The 23,958-nt window shown below is 48.3% G+C and overlaps 1 protein-coding gene across 3 annotated transcripts in view; it reads left to right on the top strand.

Moving 5' to 3' along the window:
* Positions 1 to 529: 529 nt before the first annotated feature.
* The window catches only part of NDE1 (nudE neurodevelopment protein 1), a 28,520-nt gene continuing 5,091 nt past the window's right edge, over positions 530 to 23,958 (top strand). For 2 of the 3 annotated variants that reach the window (XM_047780440.1, XM_047780443.1), the window contains exons 1-5: positions 530 to 607; positions 9,358 to 9,483; positions 11,373 to 11,526; positions 16,261 to 16,409; positions 22,270 to 22,406. In XM_047780440.1, the coding sequence (XP_047636396.1) occupies positions 9,401 to 9,483; positions 11,373 to 11,526; positions 16,261 to 16,409; positions 22,270 to 22,406 (523 nt within the window). In that variant the 5' untranslated portion in view covers positions 530 to 607; positions 9,358 to 9,400. Of the gene's footprint in view, positions 608 to 8,166; positions 8,317 to 9,357; positions 9,484 to 11,372; positions 11,527 to 16,260; positions 16,410 to 22,269; positions 22,407 to 23,958 lie in introns of all 3 variants that reach the window. The other variant, XM_047780442.1, reaches the window with a different exon arrangement.

Genomic DNA, 23,958 nt, shown 5'->3' with positions numbered 1-23,958 from the left:
ACAGATACTAAGGGGCAGAGCTAGGAGTGAAACCTGGGCTCAGAAACAAACTCCGCTAAGTTTTGCTGCCTCTGAAAATAATGAAGTCGAAAATCTTATATTGGGTATAAAGGAGTGGGAAGGACATGAGGCATTGCTCAGCCTAAGCGGACCTAGATCTTTGTTCTATCTGAAAGACAGAAAATGCAAAACCAGAAAATGCAATCGGTTTTATGGGGAAAGTCATATTTTCTTGAAGCGCGTGGCCCGCAAGTCCGTGACCGTTTCCCCGGTGTCCGGGGGGAGCAGCTTGTAATGTCCAAGGCCGGCCAGAACCATTCCCAGCAGCCAGAGCCTCCCATGCCCCCTCCTGCCAGCCCGCCCTGGGCCGCCGCGTGGCCGCGCCGCGCCCGGGCCCTGGGAAAAAAAAAGTTTCCAAAAGGCGCTGCTCGGCGCTGATTGGCCGAGGCGGACGCGGTCCCGTGGCGCGGCAGCCAATAGGCGGTGCCAGCTGTAAGAGCGGGGGCGGGGGCGGTGGCCGGAGGTCTCTGCCGCGCCTCCCCCTGCTGCTGCTGCTGCTGCTGCTGCTGCTGCTGCAGCCGCCGCGGGTCCTCTCAGCTGGAGTCTGGTAAGTTCGGAGCTGCGGCCTTTGGGGATGAGGGCTGCCCGGGGACTGCCACTGCCTCCACCACGGCCGCCGGGAAACTCTTCTGCCTCCCCGGCGCCAGCCGCGCTCTCGGGACCTCGGGCCGCCGCCGTGCAGGGACTCTGACGCGCCCCCCACTTGAGCGTCGCTTTCTGGGCGCTGGGCTCGAAAGTCGCGCTTCCCCGTAGCCTCCTTCCTAACTTTGTGCCTCGCCACCGTCGCGTCCCTCGCGTCCGGCTCCTCTCCCTTGCCAACTTTCCTTGTCTTTCTGCGTTCGCCTCTCTGGACTCCGCCAGCTCCCCTCTCTCTGACTTCCTGGGCCCTTCTGCCCTCCTCATAGCGGGTCCTCGCAGCCCGGCTGCCCTCCCCTCCTTTCCTCTCGCCCCAGCTCACCTTATCTCTCTTGTCGCTGTTTTCTGCCCCTCGGTCCTCGCTACCCCCTTTTCTCCTGCCGCCTCCCACCTCTCCCTCAATCCTTGTTGCTCCCCACCCCCCATTCTCGCTTACACCCCCACCCCACTTCTACCCTCCATGCAGGCCTCTTGCCCCAAACCTCCTCTTTCCCTTTGGGAATGTGTTTGGAGCGGTCTTCTTCCCTCCGCTTTTCTCAGATCTCTGTGACAGAACGGTTCAGATTTCCCCCGACAGCACTTTGGGGAAGGATTGGATAAAGGCTGAAAACGCTTATTCTACAGCTTGAATGCAGCGGCTGGTCTTACCTGCCTCTCTGAGGTTATAGGAAACCCCGTCATCACCTTGACACTGCTTTTTGGGAAGCTACATAATCCTCTCCAGGCATCTCAAGTTCGCTGTCCCCTGAGGGCCTGACCTTCCCGGATTTCTTTGTCTGGGGTTTGTACCAGGTTGTGCCTCTCCCTCCTTTGAGGCCTCCTTTAACTTTTTTAACCCCCCCCCCCCCCCCAAAGAAACGGCCTTTGCAGCGTGTGCTGGACAGAAATCGGTCATTTTCTGTGCTAGCTTTGTTCAGGTATTCCAGGATAGGATAGCATTTTAGGAGCTGGGGAGGGTGCTTTGAAGATTAATTGGATGCCAGCGACTCCCAGAGCCCCTTGTTATCTGACCCCCACCCCCTGCCTTGGTATTTAACCACTTTTGAAACTTAAATCTTTCCTCTTAGAGTTTTTTGTTTGTTTTGTTTTGTTTTTTAATTTTATGGCCGCACTCGCAGCTTAAATTCCCGGGCCAGGGAGTGAATCCCACCCACAGCTGTGACGACGCTGGCTGACGCTGGATCTTTTAACCGACTGCGCCTGTGCAGGGCTAGGGCTAGAACCCTTACCTCCACAGCAGCCGGAGCTGCTGCAGTCAGATTCTTTTTTTTTTTTTTTGTCTTTTTGCTATTTCCCTGGGCCGCTTCCGCGGCCTGTGGAGGTTCCCAGGCTAGGGGTTGAATCGGAGCTGTAGCCACCGGCCTACGCCAGAGCCACAGCAACGCAGGATCCGAGCCGCGTCTGCAACCTACACCACAGCTCACGGCAACGCCGGATCGTCAACCCACTGAGCAAGGGCAGGGACCGAACCCGCAACCTCATGGTTCCTAGTCGGATTCGTTAACCACTGCGCCACGACGGGAACTCCTGGGTGATAGTTTCTTAACTTGGCTTACTCTCTTAGGATGTTATTTTTGTTCCCAGAGTGTCTCCTGCTTTAGAACATGTGAGCCCGGAAAGATTACACTCCCCTTCCTCACGAGATAATTTCCTAACGTGAGCGTGCCTGCGCACAGAAGGTTTGTTCCTGTAGCTGGTACTGTGTTTGCACCTAATCCTCATGGAGGTGCTTCATGTCTGCCTGGCACTTAGTAGGTGTTGGGAAGTATTTGAAAAGGAATGAAGGAGGGGGATGCCACAGTAGAAAAAACTCCTTCCCTGGCATCTTGGTTTAGAAGAGTAAAATTTTCCTTGGACAATAGCTTTTCTGAATTTTTTTGGTCCAAGTTTAAGATTCTTAAAATTTCAAAAGCAATATATGTTTCCTGGAAAACAAACAAAACCAGTATATTGTGGCGAAGTGTGTCAGGTATAATTTGTCACCTCAGTGTCTGGCTTATTCCTATCCTGGTACATCCTTCCAGGCCCTGTTTGTGAACACAGGAGATAACATTTGTGAACAAAAATTGGCTTTCTTTCTTAACATAGGAACCTTCCTCCATATCAATACATTTAATCCTTAACAACTGCCCGGTTCAGCTGTCAGTCCTCTGTTCACTGCTCAGTTCCTCCAGTTTTCCACCTCAGTCATTGACGGCGTACACCTGTGAGCCTATGTCCTTGCATGCCTGCTGAGGTTTTTTGGTAGGTAGATCATTACAGACTTTGAAAGCACTGAGACAGAAGCCAGACTTGCTGACTCTTGACTGATTTTGCCCCAATGATGTCACTTTGGCAAAATGCAAAGCCTGCGTCATAGGCAGAAGCTGTGGGAGCACGTGCTGGCCTTTGGCAGCTTCTTTCTTTCCCTCCCTTTTCCTTCTGCTCTTCCCTGTGTTTTGATTGGGAAGGATTAGGTTTGGGGTGGAGAAGGGCTATGTGTTAATTCCCAGTGGCTTATGTGTGTCTATTGCTCCTGACCAGCTGTGTGGGCTTTCTTCACTAAGAGGAAAGCTGAGAAAGACTGCTTTGTTTTTCCTAGAGTTTTAAAATCAAAGGTATGTATCTCAAATGTGTTTTGAGACTTTCCAGTTAAGTTTGATCATGGAAAACATGCCCTCCCCTTCAAAAAAAAAAAAAAAAGCGTTTGGAACACTTTTTTTTTTTTCTGTCTTTCCTAGGGCTGCACCCTCAGTATATGGAGATTTCCAGGTAAGGGGTCTAATCAGAGCTGTAGCCGCCAGCCTAAACCATAGCAACTGGGGATCTGAGCCGTGTCTGCCACCTACACCCCAGCTCACGGCAATGCCGGATCCTTAACCCACTGAGAGAGGCCAGGGATCAAACCCACAACCTTATGGTTCCTAGTCAGATTCGTTAACCACTGAGCCACGATAGGAACTCCTGAAATACTTTTTAGGGGTAGTAGATCTACGTTACCCAAAATAGAAATAGCGGGCGTTCCCTGGTGGTCTAGTGGTTAGGATTTGGTACTTTCATCCCTGTGACCTGGGTTCAATCCCCAATCTGGGAACTGAGATGCTACATCAAGTCACTACATGAGGCAGCCAAAAAAAAAAAAAAAGAGAAAAACCTCTTGAACCGCTTGATCCCAGTTTGTTCTTGAATGCCATAGGACATACATTAGAGGTGGCCATCAGGTGTAACCACAGAGCTGCTGCGTCACAATGGCATGATGGTGTGTTGAGAAGGCAAGTTAGGAAGTCACATCCCAGTAGCACAGATGTGATAAATGCACCCGTTTTTTGATAGTGGGTACAAAGTTGGATATACTGTGACCAAGCACAAACAACCTGCCTGTCACCACGCCTTTTAAAAGACTGCGTGGACCAAAGAGTGCATCTGACCTCCAGTCATTCTGTTTGCAACCGCAGGGAACTTTGAACTTGAATTCAGAGTCTCTTGGGTATGGTTTGCCTCTGCCACTCCCTTACACCTATGGGGATGGTCAAGACGTACAGTGTTTCTGCTCCTAAGAAGCCCGGTGATTGCCTTTACAAACCACCTCGCTCTTACAGTTGTACAGCTTAAAGAAGGCCAGGTTGTTTGGAAAGAGTATATTAAATGCCTAGCACAAGATGATGATAAAATTCAGTAAATAATGCTGGAGAGGGGGAACCTTTGTAAATCATCTTACCTGTTGTCTGTGGCAGGGAATAATGAACATTAGAACATTTTCAGGAATTCCCGTCATGGCTCAGCAAATCTGACTAGGAACGATGAGGTTGCAGGTTCGATATCTGGCCTTGCTCAGTGGGTTAAGGATCCGGTGTTGCCGTGAGTTGTGGTGTAGGTCTCAGATGCAGCTCGAATCTGGTGTTGCTGTGGCTCTGGTGTAGGCTGGTGGCTATAGCTCTGATGAGACCCATAGCCTGGGAACCTCCATATGCTGCGGGAGTGGCCCTAGAAAAGACAGAAAGACAAAAAAATCCTAAAAAGAGCAAACCAAAAAAAGCAATAAAAAGAAAAACAGCAATAAAAAGTCTTAGATTTCTTAATATTTCTATCTCATAAAAAAGTGAAGTTCAGCTGTTATTTCTTTCCCCTTAGCTTCTAGCATAGTTTTTCTCTTTCCCAGGGATGTTTTTAAATGCAGGGGTTGTAATTAGAGCCTCTCCCACAGTGAAAGCACCTCCTAAAACATCTCAATTTCACTTTTTCCCCCGAGGCTTAAGTTTTAGGCCTCCCTGGCATGGTAATACTGTTTTAAGGACCCCTTAGGACTCATCTGTCCTAAGACTGCAGGATGAAGGTTATTAAACTCCAGTACCTGTGTCAGATCCTCCTTATCCTGTGAACCTGGGTAGGGGCTAGTTTCCACATGGCACCCTGTCCTCCAGCCACTTCCCATTAGTGAGATGCCACTCAGGTGCAGAGGGAGAAAAAAGCATTCCCCATCCTGTTAAGTGTCTCAAGGACTTACAGATATAAACTCAAACTAGCCTTCAGAGGGTCTCAGTTCTTGCTTTTCCTTCACATCCGCTTTCAGCAAGTGGTCAGTCTCTGTCTTCCCCTTTGTTCCTTTGTTTCACAAACATTCATTGGGTGCCCGTTATATGTCTGGCACGATTCAAGACATGGGGGATGAAAAAGCAAGGCAGTGAAGGTCCTTAATGCTCAACAGCTTATATTCCAGTGGGGAAAGGTCAAGCAAAACCAAAACTCGTAAAGTGGTAAAACAGCAGATGTTAATATGATAGAGAAGGAGATGTTTGGTGGGATATTCAGATAAAGTTTCTCTGGGGAAGACATTTCAGCTGCGATCTGAATGGCAAGAAGGGAATCTGCAGGCAGAGATCTGGGGGAAGAGCATTCCAGGCAGAGAGAACAGCCAGTGCAAAGGCCCTGAGATGGGAGCAAGCTTGGTGTGTTTAGGGAACAGAAAGAAGGTAGTGTGGCTGGGGCATAAGTGAGGGAGCGGTCAGGCTGTGGGAAATGTTCAGAGAAGTATGCAGGGACTCATTACTTGGGCATGATCTTTTCCCAAACAGTAGGAAAAGTTAGTGTTCATTGTTCTTGTTGCTCACTCTCTCATCCTGCAATACATAGACCACCTCCCATGCGATGCAGTTGAGACCATCTTTAATATGGCCATTTGTAGCCACACAGCACTCAGCCACACATTGCATGGACTCCAGGCTCTTAACACCATAGACATTGATTGGGTGGCTACATACCAGATGTGTTCTGGCTCATTAGAGCTTATGGCTTGAGCAGGCATTACCAGAATTAGGTTTACCCAAACCCATCACTGTGGTAGTGATTGTTATTTATACCATGCAAACTCTGTCCTTTTTTCCTTCAGCAAGCAAGGTCTTTTACTCCAAACATTCATTAAGCCTCTCTTGTAGCAGAAATCCAACCCCAACTGGTACAACCAAGAAAGGGAGGTATTTCTCATAACTTTAAATCAAGGATAATGGGGTCCAGCTTGTTAATTATGCCTCACGGAGTGAAGGGTTGTGTTCATTCTTCTGTCCCAAAGACAAAACTGTGAACTCGAGGAAAAGAAGGGGCTTATGGAGAGATTTCATTTAAATTCTAAGTGTCCTTAGGATATTGTCAGGACTCAGTGTCTTCACCTCTTGGTCCTGATTTCCTCTGTTTTGGCTTCATTCTCAGGCTCCTCCCTTGTAACAGCAAGGTGACCACCCTGAGCCTTAAGGGAAAGAGAGTTTCGTATTTCCCCAGCATTATGGAGATATAATTGACATATAATGTTGTCTAAATTTCAGGTGTACCACATGATGGTTTGGTACATATATATTGTGAAATAATTACTACCGTTAGGTTAGTTAGCATCTCCAGAGAGTTTGTTTCTTGATGGGTCTGCAAAAGGCCTGGGCCTGGACACTTATTGGCTCTGCTTGGCTTAGATTGATCTTTGTTATTGGTTCAGCATGGGTTAGGCCAACCCTTGTCACTGGACCAGCTTGGGTTTGGTCTACCCTGGGCCAGTTTTTGGCTCAACTTGAGTTGAGCTGATCCTTGTCATTAGCTCAGCTTGTGTCAGGCTAATCATTGTCATTGGCTCAACTTGGGTTAGGTCTACCCTGGGCCAGTCATTGGCTCAACTTGAGTTGAGCTGATCCTTGTCATTAGCTCAGCTTGGGTTAGGTCTAGCCCTGGGCAGTCATTGTCTCAACTTGAAATAGGCTGATTCTTGCCATTGGCTCCGCTGGGGTTAGGTCTACTTCTCTACCCCTGGGCCAGTCATTGGCTCAGCTTGGGTTGGGCTGATCCTTTTCATTGGTTGTGCTTGGGTTAGTGCTACCAGAGCCCTCCCCTGCTGCTCTTGCCATTAGCTCAGCTTTGGGTTAGGTCCACCCTGGCTGGTTACTGATGCTAGAGGTATGAGTAAGCACATAACTTCTTACAGGTGCAGCAGATGATGTCAGAGCCATCTGAGCTCCAAGGAATAAGTGTAGGGTTGATTTCCCCCAAGGAAATATTGGGGTGCTATTACAGAAAAATGGAAGAAGGAATGTTGGACTGGAAAAAAAATCAGCAAATTAATGGCTTTCTACTTCATCCAACTTCTCTGCTTTGATCAAGCTTTAAGAGAAATTCTGTTCCCCAAAAGAGGGTGGGTGGGGACATGGCATGTTTGCTCTAAATTGAGGAAGGGAGAGAAATTAGGAGGGAGAGAAGGTGTGAATACAGGCTCTAACAAGTTGTAGAGTTATCAATAAGTGCTGTGCTCGGATGTAGGTATCATTGTTCAATTTCTGCTGGGGATCCAGAAGTGGGTGATCGTGTCTCTGTCAATGCTGACATATTTAGCAGAATGATTTGTATTTTTAGCCAGATATACAGCTTGTTAGTTATGTCTGGCACAGTGAAGGGTTGGGTTTATTTTTTAATTTTTTTTACGGCCGCACTTGCAGCATGTGGAAGTTCCCAGGCCAGGGGTTGGATCCGAGCTGCATCTGTGATCTGCACTGCAGCTTGTGGCAATGCTGGATCCTTAACGCACTAAATGAGGCCGGAGATTGAACCTGCATTCTCTCAGAGACGATGTCAGGTCCTTAACGCACTGAGCCCCAACGGGGACTCCCTATTTATATATATATTTTTTTGTCCCCAAGACAAAGCCATGAGCTCCCTTGAGGGAAAGAAGGGGCTTTGGAGAGATCTCATTTGGATTCCTAATGAGAATCCTAACTTTTCAACAAGCTCAGAGTCTTACGTAAATTGAAAATATAAGCTATTAAACTGAGAGGTGGGTGGAGTCAGCCAGGAGTCCATGGACGGTTAATGGAAATTTGTTCCCTGATCTCTGCAGGGGGTAGCTCAGAGTCCCCAGAGCCTAGGCCCTCATTGCAGCTCCCCTCTGGCTACTGGCTACTTTGTCTCCTTTTCTTCTCAACACCCAGTTCTCCAAAATCCTGTCTACTTCCTCTTGCTCAGCTCCCAGTTACTCCTCCACCCAGCTGATCCCGCCTGCCTCCTCCTGTGTTTTGAAACCAGTATTGCTCACATCACCAGTGACCAACATTTGGCTGAGTCTCCCGGATATTTTCCAGTCCTTATCTCACCAGCTTCTCTGTTACATCACAGGTACTGTGGAACATTCCCCTTCTCCTTCCTTGAAACCGTCTCTTCCCAGGACAGCTCAGTCTTCTGGCTCTCATCTCTCTCTCACTCTCTTTCTCCTCTGTCTCCCGCGACTCCTGTTTCTTCCTTTGCCCCGCTTTTAAACCCTGGCTCCTCAGAGTTCCATCAATAGTCCTCAGTAGAGTCTCCCAAGGTTCCGTCACAAGGAAAAGGGAAGAACCAGCTGCACATGCAGGACTCTTATACTTGTGTTGTTAGCCCAGACTTTACCCGAGTTTCAGATCCAATGCTGCATCCTGGTGTATCATAGGCGCTTTCGACTGTGCCAGGCTGGGTTCATTATCCCCTTGCCGTAGAGACTTTCCTTATATTCTCAGTCTGTGCTGTTGGGGGTAGTGGTGGCACCCGGTCATCTAAGTTAGAGCCTGCAGGATGTCCCCACCCCCACTCTGGCCCAAATGCGATAAATCAGGTAGATTTTATCTATCCATTAATGTATTGTGCACGTGCACTGTGTTTTCTCCGGGTTTAGTTTTAGGTTTTTGCCAAATATATTCCAACAGTTTAAAGTTTAGGTTTTTGTGGAGTTCCTGTTGTGGCTCAGTGGTTAATGAACCTGACTAGGAACCATGAGGTTGTGGGTTCAATCCCTGGCCTTGCTCAGTGGGTTAAGGATCTGGCGTTGCCATGAGCTGTGGTGTAGGTCGAAGGTGTGGCTTGGATCCCACGTTGCTGTGGCTGTGGTGAAGGCTGGCGGCTTCAGCTCTGATTGGACCTCTACTCCTGGGACCCTCCATATACTGTGGGTGCAGCCCTAAAAAGACAAAAAAATAAAATAAAGTTTTGGTTTGTTTGTTTCCACACTTGCAGCATGCAGAAGTTCCCAGGCCAGGGTTCAGCAACCCAAAGCCACTACAGTGACAATGCTGGATCCTTAACCTGCTGTGCCACACGGGAACTCCCAGGAATTTTTTTTTTTTAACCCTTTTAAAGATCAGCTGTTTCATCAGATATGGGATATAATTTTGAAATTTTCTCTCATAGACATCATGCTACAAGAAGAGTAATCTCTCCCCCCATTTTGACAATGGAAGACTCAGGGAAGACTTTCAGCTCTGAGGAGGAAGAAGCTAACTATTGGAAAGACCTGGCTATGACCTACAAGCAAAGGTCAGTTCTCCAAAGTTCACCTGGCTTTTTCTTCCCAGAGTGATGGTAGCAACCACTTATTGGGGGCCTACTATGTGTCAAGCTCTGTGAAGGGCTTAGCATGCATCGTCCCATTTAAACCTCATCACTGCCCCATGAAGAAACCATTCTCACTCCATTTTCCAAATTAGGAAACTGAGCCTCAGTGAAAGCAAGAAACTTGCCCAGGGTCACACAGCCAGGGAGTAACAGAGCTGGAATTTGAACCCCAAAGCCTAGGGTCCTAAGCAAATGGCTGTGCTACCGCCCAGCTTATTTTCTGGCAGGGTTTTGTCAGTTCCCAGATGCCACATCTGGTCTGCCCTTGGCCTTTATGTGTGGGGAAAGAACTCTCTGTGCCTGGCAGAATGGGTTGTTACAGATTTTAAAATTTGAAACCAATGTTGCAGTCCCTGTATCTGGGACCTGTGTCTTTAACATTGTTGCTTTTTATCTCTTATGGACTCTTGTAATCTCCACTGGAAGGTCTTTTTTTTTTTTGGCTACCTCGAGGAATATGGAGTTCCGGGGCCAGGGATCAGAACCAAGCCGGAGCTGTGACCTAAGCTGCAACTGGGGCAGCGCTGGACCCTTAACCCACTGTGCTGGGCCTGGGATCCAACCTGTGTCCCAGTGCTCCAAAGATGCCACTGATCTCGTAGTGCCACAGTGGGAGCTCCTCCATTGGTCTTAGACCAGCTCCTCTAAGTTCTTTTCTTTTTTCTTTTTTTCTTTTTGTAGCTGTACCCACGGCATATGGAAGTTCCTGGGCTGGGGGTGGAATTGGAGCTGCAGCTGCCCGCCTATGCCACCACCACAATGTTGCCAGGTCCAAGCTGCATCTGCAGCCTATGCTACAACTTGCAGCAATGCCAGATCCTTAACCCGCTCAGTAAGGCCAGGGATCGAACCCTACTCCTAAAGGACAGTATGTCGAGTTCTTAACCCATTGAGCCACAGTGGGAACTTGTGATTTCTTTATTCTTAGTTTGATTTAAAGATAATTTAGGGAGTTCCCATGATGGCTCAGTGGTTAATGAACACGACTAGTATCCATGAGGACAAGGGTTCGATCCCTGTCCTCGCTCAGTGGGTTAAGGATCTGGCGTTACTGTGAGCTGAATGTAGGTTGCAGACACAGAAGGGATCCCGTGCTGCTGTGGCTGTGGTTCAGGCCAGCAGCTGCAGCTCCAATTTGATCCCTAGCCTGGGGACTTCCATATGCCTTGGGTACGGCCCTAAAAAGACAAAAAAAGATATCTCTTGAATTTTAAGGACTGAGAAGCTAGAATTGGCTGTTTGGGGTATGGGATTGGGACATATAGTGGTGTGATCAGTGAATATTTGTATGATTCAGTTCCTGCTTATACATAAAACTGCGGAGAATACACAGTCCAAAGTATATTTACTACATGTTGGGCTCCAAAAATACATGTGGGAATGAATGAGTGGAGAGCGAATTGGTTAAGAAAGGGCTTTGAAGCCAGGCATACCTGGATACAAGTCCAAGCTCTGTTTCTCACTTGTTGTTTGACCTTGAGACAAGTCACTCGTCTTGCCTGCACCTCACCTTCTCATCTGAACAGGATAGTGACAGTTTCTGCTTCAAAAGGCAGTTGAATAAAGAGCTGATCCAGGGAGTCTTCTGGTGGCCTAGCAGTTCAAGGATCTGGTGTCATCCCTGCTGTGGCTGAGGTCATTACTGTGGTACGGGTTAGGTCCCTGATCTGGGGATTTCCACGTACCATGGGTGTGGCCAAAAAAAATTAAAAAGGAAATTAAAAATAAAAAAAGAATTGATCCACATATAACACAGTAGCAACAAGTAAGCCTTCCGTGAAGTGATCAGCAGACATCTGGGAATCCCGCAGGGCGGAGAATACACAGGAGGAACTGCGAGAATTCCAGGAGGGAAGCCGAGAATACGAAGCTGAATTGGAGACGCAGCTGCAGCAGATCGAAACCAGGAACAGGGACCTGCTGTCGGAAAATAACCGTCTCCGCATGGAGCTGGAGACCATCAAGGTGAGGGGAGAGAGGAAGCCCAGGCAGGTGCGGATGGGCTTCCAGGGTCTGTGGCTGGAAAGGGAGGCTACAGACGTGGCCGGGGCTCCCTCCCACCCCCTGGCTGCCAGGCACGTGTGGCATGTGGGCTTTTTACACCCCTGGAGGAGGCGCTTTGTGAGAAGCAGGTTCGCACGTGTCCCACGGCCATTCTTGGCTGTTGGTGACCATCCGTTGAGGCAGGTGGAAGGTAGACCTTTCTAGAGGATGGAGCGTTGCTGGAATTGCTGTTGATTATGTTACAAGGCCCGGGGTTATGCTGTCCAGTGTGTTAGGTAGCCCCCAGCCACATGTGGCTGCTGATCTTTATGTTAGTGAAAATACATAAAAATTCAATTCCTCCGTCATACTAGCTGCATTTTAAGTGCTCCACAACCACAGGTCTTTGGCGGGTGTCAGTGCGGGACAGAGAGGCTGTAGAATGTTGCCATCATTATAGAAAGTTCTGTTGGACAGTCCCGGTCTAGAGCAGGTTCCTCAACCTGGGCAGTATCGACATTTGAAGCCACCTAATTCTCCCTTATGAGGGCTGAGTTTTGCCTTGTGACCAGCCTCCCTGGTCTCCACCCACTAGAGACCAGTGGCAAGCCCTCCCCTGCCACTGCCCAAGTTGTAACAACCAAACAAATCTGCAGACATCACCGAGTATCTGGAGAACCACTGCTCTGTGGGTAAAGACTGCCTTTTGGACCACATAGGGCTCAGCAGATGATCACTAAGTATCATACTGTGCCCTGGAGACAGCTCTCAGTCTTCACTGCCAGGCAGGGCCACCTGGATGGATTCATAAACATCAAGCAGGCCTGGACCCACCCGGCCCTGAGATTCCCGTTCTCAGGGAGTCTGGGTGGGGCCCTGGCATGTCTGCATGTCTTTTTTTTTTTTTTTAATGCCCGCACCCACTGCATATGGACGTTCCTGGGCCAAGGACTGAATCTGAGCCTCGGCTGCAACTTGAGCTGCTGCACTTGGATTCTTTATTTTCCGAAGTGGGAACTCTTTATTTTTTATTTATTTTTTTAAACCAAGCTCCTCATGTAAATTTGGATGAGCTGCTGGGGAACATGTCAGGGCCTTGCAGTGTGAGCCCGGGGCTAGGCGTGAGGCACAGAGGAAGGAGATGTGGCCTTTACCCTCTGGAAGCTTCCTGGGGAAGAGAGATGTGACAGCCAGAAGCATGTAGGGAAGAGATGCTCCATTACCTGGTGCTGACTGCGAGAGCCTCCCAAGAGAGATGTGCATGGGTTGGAGACAGTCACGGAGGAGATGGGAGGGACTTGAGCTGGTGTTTGAAGGTGTGTGTGTGTGTGTGTGTCTGTCCGTGTCTAGCCAGCAGCTTGGGCCACAGGGGTTTGAGGAAGAGTTAGTATGGACCTGCCCCAGGTACGAGCAAGAATGAGTGTCAAGTGGACCTTGGGAATCTGGCTTTCCTAGCACATGGGATAAAGTGGGGCTGGCAGATGTTTGGGGATTGAAGGATGGGGAGCAGCAGAGGAAAGACCCCATAGTCCTTGGCAGCTGAGCAGCGGATGATAAATAAGCTTTCATGGTGTAGACCCTGGAGCCCAACGTGGGCATCCACGGGTCCGTCTGGCCCATAGATGTTTGCTTCAGCCGTTAGTGGTTTTTACTCAACATTTTATCATGAAAGTTTTCAAGCACATAATACAGTTGGAACAGTTTGCTGGTGGATCCCTGTATATCTACCACCTAGGCTCTACCAGTAGCCTTTACTACTTTTTTTTTTTTTTTTGCTTTTTGGGGCCGCACCTGCAGCATATGGAGGTTCCCAGGCTAGGGGTTGAATCGGAGCTACAGCTGCTGGCCTACACCACAGCCATAGCAACGGGGGATTCAAGTTGCATCTGCAACCTACACCACAGCTCTGGTGGATCCTTAACACTGGATCCTTAACCCACTGAGCGAGGCCAGGGATCGAACCCCCAACCTCATGTTTCCTAGTCGGATTCATTTCCACTGCGCCACAACAGGAACTCCTGGCCTTTGCCATTCTTGCTCTTTATTACCTCTCTATCCATCTGTCCATCCATCTTTTCCAGTGCATCTCAAAGTGAATTGCACACATTTGTACACTTCCCTGTAAATATGGCAGTAGGCTGTAAAGTAGAAGTGATGCTTGGCTTAGTGTATTCTTTTACTTTTATAAAGAGTAAAATTTACCTCTTTGGTGTTTTTTAAAATATTTACTCTGAGCATTCAAAGTCGTGAGGCTTCCTGTAGAAAAACCAGGATTTCCGACGTCCTTTCATCTTCCTTTGACAGAGCTGGCCACCCGGGGCTGGCCTTCTTCCACACCAGCAAAAAGCCGAGTTGTGATCACTTAAGACAGCAGGCCTTGTGCAGTTGGTTCCAGTCCTCATGGCTGCCCTGCTCCCCCTCCCCGTCCCCTTCTCTGACCCTGGGGGCCGAGGGCTTTTTCTCCTTATACCTGGCCTATGCCACTTATTCTGCCAGCAGCCTGACCCCCACCCTAGGCACTGGGGAATCGTTAACAGCTCTTACACTGAAGGGGGCTCAGGACGGGTGATGGTATGTATGAACCATGGTTCCGGGTGGGCAGGACGACCTCTGTGGGTGCTGGCTCAGTACCAAGCAATTGCTAAGTAATGAACCCCTTCCGGCCTGAGCCCTTGAACCTGCAGAAGACCCCTTCACTACAACCACATGGTGGGTGCACGAGACGCAGGGTGTAGAGCCGGGAGGGAACAGACCTAGAGTGAAGAACTGCCCCCAGCACATCGTGCTGCTTCACCTAAACAACGTCAAACTGCCAACTGCGTTGGACTTGTCGACAACTGGCTTATTCATCGCCAGTTGAATAAAAAAGCTTGTGAGGGACCACACAGAGCGTCTATTGATGCCTCCATCAGCTGACAGCTTATTACAATTAGCCCCAGATGAAAGCGCTACAGCTTTTCATGTGCCCGAGTTCAAAGGACAGCGTTTGAATCTTGATGCTGGTGGACGAGGCTGTTAACTGCGTCTTCTTGGAACCTGTGTTTGAATCTAGGTCAACAACCTAGGATGCTGTACCTTCCTGTTTTATTTGGTGGCACACCCACCTGCAGGTGCAAGGTGACCAGAGCCACGCCTGGGAATTCACCCGTGCTGGGGCCTGGTCTGTCCTTGCTGGTCCAAGCGGAGTGGCTTCCCTTGCTCACAGCCAGGAAACAGAGTATCAGGGGGGACCGAGCAGCGTGAGGATGTGACACCCTCTCCCTGTCCTCGCCCTGTAAATAATCTGCTTGTTCTGCGGACACTCTCCTCTCACAGCAGCTCTCACCACGCCTCTCTGGCCTGGGCAGCATTATGTCACTCTCCCTGGGGCTTCCAGACTGTTTCTAGCAACAGCTTTGTTTACTCGATGGAGTCAAGAAGAGGAGTCGCCCTGTTTTTTAACTTTCTGATTAGACGCGGGCCTTTCCTGTGGGAAGTTAGTGTTTCCTTTCATGTGTGTAGGAAAGGTGGGAAGGGTGTCTGATGACAGAAGGTGATTTCAAAGAGGAGCTGGAGCAAAAGTGAGTGAGTATGTGCGTGTGCAGTTCTCCATGACCTGGTGGAAGCGCTTGAGGGCAGTTCAGCCAGGTAGTTCTAAGAGCACAGGCCCAGGTGGATAGGGTTGGACCTTGGGTCCGGGATTTGCTTCCAGTTGACTTGGGCCGATGAAGTGACTGAGCCTCGGTCCCCACGTCTCTGAAATGGCATTTAAGGGAGGCACCGTGAGTAGTGTCTATGGCCAGAGGCTGGCGCAGAGCAAGCGTGTGGGGAATGTTAACTGCTGTTAATTGGGCAGCAGCGGCTTGTTAGAAGTCATCTGGGCTACTCCTTGCCTTAGCAACACCCCCCCCCCCCAAAAAAAAGGCAACAGTCAGATCACACTTCTTTTGGTAAAAACCACAGTTTTAGTGTTTTGGTTTTTTTCCCTTCCTCTCCCAGAGTCCCAAGAGTTCCTTCTAACTCCCCCATGCTGCAGGGAGAGTGAGTGTCCTGGGTCACAAAGTCAAAACTGTTGCCAAACTGAGTCCCTAATGTCCTGCTCTTCCTGTGAGGCACAAGCAGCAGCATTGCTGTGGTTCCTGATACTCTGGAACCCGGGGATGTCAGGTGCAGTGCACAGGTGCTGCCCTCGTGGATGAGGCTGGGGGAGGTTAGATGGCTTTCTGTGGCTGTGGGCACCGTGCACAAAATGTTGGCTTTGAAGATCGTTGGGGCCTTCTTGACACCAGAGGCTGCAGGGACCAGTGTGGGAGGGGGCGGTGTCCAAGATGCTCAGGAAGCCCTTGGGACTTGACTGCTTGAGCGGCAGCCTCCTCTTCCCACCACCATCCTCTGTCACTTGCTTAGGAGCAATGTCTGGGGGCAGAAGGTTCTCCTGATGGAGCTTAGGCTTGTCCCCTGGCTGTGGCAAAACCTCCTGAGTGAGTGTGGGAAGGCTGGTCCCATAAAGACCCTGGAATAAGGGAGCAAGAAGTTTCCTAAAGACATGGGGGTGCCGGCAGGCAGTTCAGTGGGGGAGGAATGGATGCTTGGTGGCCGAGAGCGACATGCATATGCTGCGGTAGGACAGCATGTGTCCCAGGATTAACTATCACTGTTTCAGGAGGTGACAGGAAGGGTGGTACACTTACTCACTGGCATCCTAGCTCACTCACTCAGCGTGATTCTGTCCTTCAGGAGAAGTTTGAAACGCAGCATTCTGAAGGCTACCGGCAGATCTCGGCCTTGGAGGATGACCTTGCCCAGACAAAAGCCATTAAAGATCAACTGCAGAAATACATCAGAGAGTTGGAGCAAGCCAACGACGACTTGGAAAGGGCCAAACGGTATGTCGGGAAGGACAGAGAGGTTTGGGAACCTTTGTCTCTGGGTACCAGGCACCATGTGGAGGGTGGAGCTCAGCTGGGAGCAAAGCCAGTGCCCTATGGGTCCTAGAGCCTCACAGGAAGTGGACTCAGGCAGTGCCAGGAGGCAGGTTTGGTTCCCGGCCAGGCACAGGGGGTTAAAGGATCTGGCCTGTCGTGGCTGCAGCTTGGATCTGATCCCTGGCTCAGGAACTCCACATGCTGTGAGGTGGCCAACCAAAAGAAAACAGAGATCCCTTTCAGCTAATTCTAAAAATCTAGATGCTCTCAGGGTTGATTTCCAGTGATGGCCTTTCTCTTGAGTTTGGGTCACATTTTCTTGTTCTTTATGTGTCTAGTAATTTTGGATTATATTCTGGACATTATGAATGTTGTGTTGCAAAAACTATGGATTCCATTATTTTTTTTCTCTTGTTTGTTAACTAGGCTGAACTCACACTCTAAACTGTGTCTCCCCTTGATGGGCAATAGAAATCTGGTTCTTTTAGCCTTAACTAGGCTGCTTCAAGTCGGCCATGCATGTGCATGGTGCAGGGGTCCGCCTGATGTAGGAAGAGTGTATATGCAGAATTTGGGACTCCCCCAGGGTAGTGGATTATTATTATTATTATTTTTTCTTTTTTTGGCCTTGCCCATGGCATGTGTAAGTTCCTGGGCCAGGGATCAAACCTGAGCCAGAGCAGTGACAGTGCCGAGTCCTTAACCACTAGGCCTCCAGGAAACTCCCTAGGTGGTTGATTTCTCTCTCTGGAGCCTTAGGCACAAAGCTTTTAAAGATACAGAATTTTACCCACTGCTGTTTCCTTTCTTCGAGTGTTGGCTCCCTTTCAGTTTTTGCCAGTGTCTTCAGATCATTGTCTTTCTCATTTTACCCAGAGTTTGTAGTTGTAATCTATAGGATATTTGGTCTGATATGAGCTATCTTATTATCAGCAGAAGTGGAACTTCTTTCTTGTAAGTTTGTAAGAGCTCTTTGTATATTTTTTGCTACTGATTTTTGTCCTACATTGAAAAAAATTTTTTTTTCCTTTCAGGGCCACACCCACAGCATATGGAGATTCCTTGGCTAGGGGTTTAATTGGAGCTACAGCTGCCAGCCTACACCACAGCCACAGCAATGCCAGATCCAAGCCACATCTGCAACCTGCACCACAGCTCAAGGCAATGCCGGATCCTTAACCCACTGAGCGAGGCCAGGGATCGAACCCCCACCTCATGGTTCCTAGTCAGATTCATTTCCACTGTGCCATGCATGACAGGAACTCCGAAAATATTTTTTATAGAATAATCTTTTGTCTGTTGACTTGGTAGCATCATTTACCATACAAATAATTTCCATTTTTAGATAATCAACTCTGTCTCCCTTTCCAGCTTCTACTTTTCCAGGCTTTAGTAGGGAAATCTTGATCCTTTGATTATGCATGTATTCTGCTAATTTTTTGCAAGATTTTTTTTCTTGTTTTAACTTATGCTTTTAATCCACCTGAAATTTATTTTTGTATCTAGTATGATATGTGTCCCATTTTATTTTCATTAGGTAGATAGCAGTTGTTCCAGTACTATTTATTAAACACTCCATCTTTTTTTTTTGTCTTTTGGCCATTTTTTGGGCTGCTCCCGTGGCATATGGAGGTTCCCAGGCTAGGGGTCCAATTGGAGCTGTAGCCGCCGGCCTACACCAGAGCCACAGCAACGCAGGATCCGAGCCGCGTCTGCAACCTACACCGCAGCTCACGGCAACGCCGGATCGTTAACCCACTAAGCAAGACCAGGGAGCGAACCCGCAACCTCATGGTTCCTAGTCGGATTCGTTAACCACTGCGCCACGACGGGAACTCCCACTCCATCTTTTTTCTACTCTTTGAGCTCATCTCTGTCATATGTTAACCTCGGTCTCCATGGGAGATGGGTACCCTTGTGGATCCTGGAAATTCACGGATGCTCAAATCTCTTATTTGAAAGGGTGTAGTATTTGCATATACCCTATGCACATCTTCCCATAAACTTTAAATCATGTCTAGATTAATTATAATAGTTAATACAACTTAGATGCTACATAAATAGTGGCTAGAGAGCGGCATATTTGAGTTTTGCTTTTTGGAACTTTCTGGGTTTTTTTGTTTTGTTTTTCCTGAGTATTTTTGATTGGCAGTTCGTTGACTCCAAAGATGTACAACCCACAGATGTGGAAGGCTGACTGTAGATTCTGGGATCTCATTCGGAATTCTCTCAGTCCATTGTGCAATTTGTGAATTACTCTACCCGTACCACAGTGACTTGGTTACTGTGGCTTTATAGTGTGTTCTGGTTTCTGGCAAGTGACTGGCATACAATTATTTCCACCCACATCTCATTGATCACAGCAGGTCACACTGCTATGCCACATCAAGGGCTGGGAAAGGACATTCACCCACAGCTAGGGTGTGGAGACAGGGAGGATGAAGAGCTGGGACCAAGTGCAGTTTATCACGAAGAGCTAGTACGTTCACATGGTTCAAAAATAACATTAAAAGGCATAGAGTTTTTTTTTTTTTTTTTTAACGCAAAGTCCAGCAAATAAAATAGAAGTTTGTGTTATCCCCTTCTCCTTTTTCCCCCCACAAAAGAGCATTCTCTACACACTGCTGTACATCTTGCTTTGTCACATAATAGATCTTGGAGGTCTTGCTGTAGTAGGACACAGAGCTTTCTTTGTTACTGGGTTTTTCTTTTTTTTCCCCCCAAGAGTATGGTCTCTTGTATGGTTGGAATTGTATGATTCGTAAGAATGTATTTATCCATCTCCCCGTGGATGGACGCTGGCTGCATTTCCATTCTTTTGCGATGATAGGCATTGCTGTAAAAGAATGATATGCATTGCTTGCACAAATGTATGTCTGTAGAATAAATTCCCAGAAGTGGAATTACGGGGTCAAAGGATATATGCATATGTGATTCTGATAGTTTTTGCCCAGTTGTTCTCTATATTTGTACCAGTTTGCTCTCACAACGAACTGATGAGAAAGTTCCTGTTTTCCAAATAGCTTCACTAACAGCATTTTTCAAACTTTAGATTTCTGCCAATCTAATAGACAACAAATATGTACATTTCTGAATTGTGAGTGACCTTGAGTTCCTTTTCATATATTTAATAACTTTATCTCTTTTTCTGTGAACTCCGTTTACCTTTGCCATGGTTTTTTTTTTTTTTTTTTTTTTTTTTTCTGTTTTGACCGCACCCACAGTATATGGAAGTTCCTGGGCCAGTGATCAAATCTGAGCCACAGGTGTGATTTACGCCACAGCTGCGTCAGTGCCCAATCCTTAACCCTATACGCCACAGCGGGCACTCCAAGAGCATAGCCATCCTGGGTGGCCTGACCACACAACCATAAGTCGTTTGCTTCTTATGGTCCCTCCACTGAATGTCTGTAAAACTAAATGACTCCCTTTTAACTGTGGAGGGGGATAGCCTCGTGAAAGAATAACCTTGAAAGGCTCAGGGCCTATTTGGAGGTAACTCAAAATCAAATGCCTTCCTTAAAGGTTGTGTGGTTGAATTTACAAGCACTAAGATGCCAGAATGTTCTGCAAAGATTAAAATTGGTTTCCTCTAGTTTTACTCTTCTATGCATTGTTGTTACATAGGTATTAAAAAGAATTTTTTTTCTTTTTAGGTCTGCATGTGTAGCATATGAAAGTTCCCAGGTCAGGGGTCCAATTGGAGGTGCCGGCCTACACCACAGCAATAGCAACATGTGATCCTTAACTCACTGAGCGAGGCCAGGGATCGAACCTGCATCTTCCTGGATACTAGTCAGATTTGTTACCACTGAGCTGCAACGGAAACTCCAAGAAGGATTTTTTTCATGGTTAAAAAAACCCCAAACACTTAACATTGAGGGGTCTCTTGTGGTGCAGTGGGTTAAGTTGTCACTCCAGCAGCTTGGGTCATTGCCACGATGCAGGTTCGATCCCTGGTCAGGGAACTTCCACTTGCTGCAGGTGCAGCCAAAAAAAAAACATAACATCAAATTTTCCACCTTACCCTTTTCTAAACGTTACAGTATAACAGTGTTAAATGTATCCACGTTACCATGCAGCAGCTATCCAGAACTTTCTCCTCTTTAACTTAGACCCTGATTCTTCCTCCCTGCTCCCTCCCGCCCTTGGTAATCACCTTCCTCCTTTCTGGGTCTGTGATTTTGATTACTGTAGATTCTCCATGTGAATGGAATCATACATGTGAATGTCCTTTTGTGACTGCTTTTAGCATAACATCCTTGGGGTTTATCCGTATTGTAGCATGTGACAAGGATTTCCTTCTTTCTTAAGGCCGTGGGATATTCGATTGCATGTTTGTACCACATTTTCTTTATCCTTTTACCTGTCAGCGGACATGTGGGTTGCTTCCACCTCTTGGCCAGTGTGAATAATGCTGCAGTGTACAGGAGTGTACAGATACTTCTTTGAGTTCCTGCGTTTAACTCTTTTGGAGTGTGCTTGCTGGATCTATTTTTAGTTTTTTGGGTTTTTTTGCTTTTTAGGGCTGCACCCGTGGTACATGGAGGTTCCCAGGCTAGGGGTTGAATCGAAACTACAGTTGCTGGCCTACACCACAGCCACAGCAATGCCAGATTCGAGCTGCAGCGGTGACCTACACCACAGCTCATGGCAACGCCGGATCCTTAAGCCACTCAGCCAGGCCAGGGATTGAATCCATGTCTTCATGGATACTAGTTGGGTTCATTCACCACTGAGCCACAATGGGAAGTCCTCTTTTAATTTTATGCAGAACCTCTGCAGTGGCCGCACCATTTTACATGCCCACCACACCCTCAGTGATACTTGCGGCAGATTCCCAGGCTAGGGGTCCAATCAAAGCTACAGATGCCGGCGTATGCCGCAGCGACAGCAACACAGGATGCAAGCTGCGTCAGCGACCTACACCACACCTCACGGCAGGGCTGGATCCTTAACCCACTGATCGAGGCCAAGGATTGAACCTGCATCCTCATGGATACTAATCAGGTTCTTTTCTGCTGTGCCACAACGGGAACTCCCAAATAGATGCTTCTGATCACAGTGAGCTACAATTAGCAGGAGTTAAAGGTGTTCTGGAGACAAACAGAAAAACTGCTGGTGCCCTGTTTACATGTGAAAGGAACACCCATTGTGGGCTTTGAGTGTTACTTCCCTGCCCCCTCCAGGCAGAGGGGCTGTTGCTGCCCCCACATTGCATGTGAAGAACCTGAGGCCCAGAGGAGGGAGCTTGTCCAGAGTTAAACAGACTTCCTTACTGCAGCCCTTCTCAGTGCCTTTAACATGGCATTCCAGTGACTGTCTCCACGCTCCAAAAGAAGTGGTTGTTAGGGTAGCTGGGGGCCTGGGCGTTTTGAACTTTTTTAACTTTTCAGGTCATTGAGTGATTCAGATGGCCTCTTCTGCCCATTTAAATGCATGTTACTATGTCGCACGTGAGTTTGGGTGGGATGTTCAGAATACCGATTGCGTTGAGTCTCTGAGACAAGATGGAACGGGCTGCTCCTGGCCTTGGTCCGGGGCCTGTCTGCGGTCCTCATTAGGTCTGGGCTCATTGCTAAGTCCTGTCTGGACATGATCTCATTTAACCCTCAGGCGCCTCGTGAGCTGAGCCCGTCTGCACTGTGCAGGGGAAGAGCCGGGCCCCAGAAGCCTGGGGAGTCTGCTGGGCTCTGTGGGGTTAGGGAGAGCCAGTGCTGGTCCTCGAACCTGTGTGTGTGTGTAACCCTCTCGTCTCCTGGATCCATAGGCTGTTTGTGCTGTTGGCTCTCTTGGACAGCTTTGCTTGTCTTCTATCCAGGGCCACCATCATGTCTCTGGAGGACTTTGAGCAGCGGTTGAATCAAGCCATTGAGAGAAATGCCTTCCTGGAGAGCGAACTGGATGAGAAGGAGAATCTCCTAGAATCTGTTCAGCGACTGAAGGATGAAGCCAGAGGTCAGGTGGCCTTGTCTCTGTCCTGTGTGTCTCACCAGCGTTGGTACCCTCCCCCTACCTGAGGGTGTCCTGTCCCATAGCATCGCCCAGCGTTACCTCTGCTGGGAATCCTCACCCTGCTTGGCACATGGGTTGTCTGGTCCGAGGGCAGGGACCACGTGGGGCAGGCTGTGCCTTGGTGCTCCCACTCCATGCTAAGATGGTCAGAAGTCTCCAGCCCTGTACAGGCCCCCTGTGGGTATTTAAGCCCACCACCAGCTTCATGCTCAGCAGGAGCATGAGGTTTTGTGGGGAGAAAATGCCTGTTGAAGGATTTGCTAGCTGGCCCGTTACTTTGGTGACCCGACGGCAGCTGAGAGGTGTGGCTCAGAACCCTGGAATCTCAGCAGCGCTTGCTCTTTGGAGGTAGTGGTTCCAGAGGTAGAGCTTTCTAACTGTAAGACATGAGCAGATCAACCCAGTTGGGTCCATAAAAGATTTTGTTAAAGTCCCAATTAATTATTTATGACATTCATCTGGTGTCTCATGTGTAGCCAATGGAAGGTGGATTTAAAAAAAAAAACTTTTTTTTTTATAGCTGTACCCACAGCATGTGGAAGTTCCCAGGGTAGGGGTTGAATCGGAGCTGTAGCTGCCAGCCTACACCACAGCCATAGAACATGGGATCTGAGCCAAGTCTGTGATCTACGCCACGGCTCACAGCAAGGCCGCACCCCCAACCCACTGAGCCAGGGATTGAACCCGTACCCTCATGGATACTAGTCAGGTTCACTACCGCTGAGCCATGATGGGAACTCCAAAAAACTTTTTTAAAAAACTATTTTATTTTTGGCCATGGCATGTGGAAATTCCCAGGCTAGGGACTGAACGTGCACCACAGCTGTGACCCCGCTAGCCACTGCAGTGGTAACACTGGATCCTTAAGCCACTGTGCCACAGGGGAACTCCAACAAGGAAACCCCTAAACTTTTCTTTCTTTTTTTTTTGGCTTTTGTCTTTTGTCTTTTTAGGGCCACACCTGAGGCATATGGAGGTTCCCAGGCTAGGGGTCTAATCAGCGCTGTTGTTACCGGCCTATACCACAGCCACAGCAACACCAGATCCGAGCCGTGTCTGACACCTATACCACAGCTCACGGCAGTGCCAGATCCTTAACTCACTGAGTGAGGCCAGGGATCAAACCCGCAACCTTATGGTTCCTAGTCGGATTCGTTTCTGCTGTGCCACAATGGGAACTCCAATAAACTTTTCTTTTTAAAAAAAGCTTTTCTTGGAGTTCCCTTGTGGTGTGGTGGGTTAAGGATCTCACCTTGTCACCGTAGTGGTTTGAATTACTGCTGTGGCGCAGGTTCAGTCCCCGGCCTGGAAACTTCTACATGCTGTGGGCATGGCCCAATAAAAATTAAAATTAAAAAAAGAAGTAAACCAGCTCTAATGGAAAAAAAAATTAAAAAAATTTTTAAGGTAATTATCTCTAAATGCCCATCAGTAATGAAGTGCTTACATAAATTCCATAGAGTTATTTTGTGGAGTGTTAAGCAGTTGTTAAGCA

Source organism: Phacochoerus africanus, chromosome 5 (genome assembly GCF_016906955.1).
Source record: "Phacochoerus africanus isolate WHEZ1 chromosome 5, ROS_Pafr_v1, whole genome shotgun sequence".
NCBI classification, from domain to species: domain Eukaryota; kingdom Metazoa; phylum Chordata; class Mammalia; order Artiodactyla; family Suidae; genus Phacochoerus; species Phacochoerus africanus.
The sequence above is the reverse complement of the archived record's forward strand: the minus strand, read 5'-3'. Positions and strand labels throughout refer to the sequence as shown.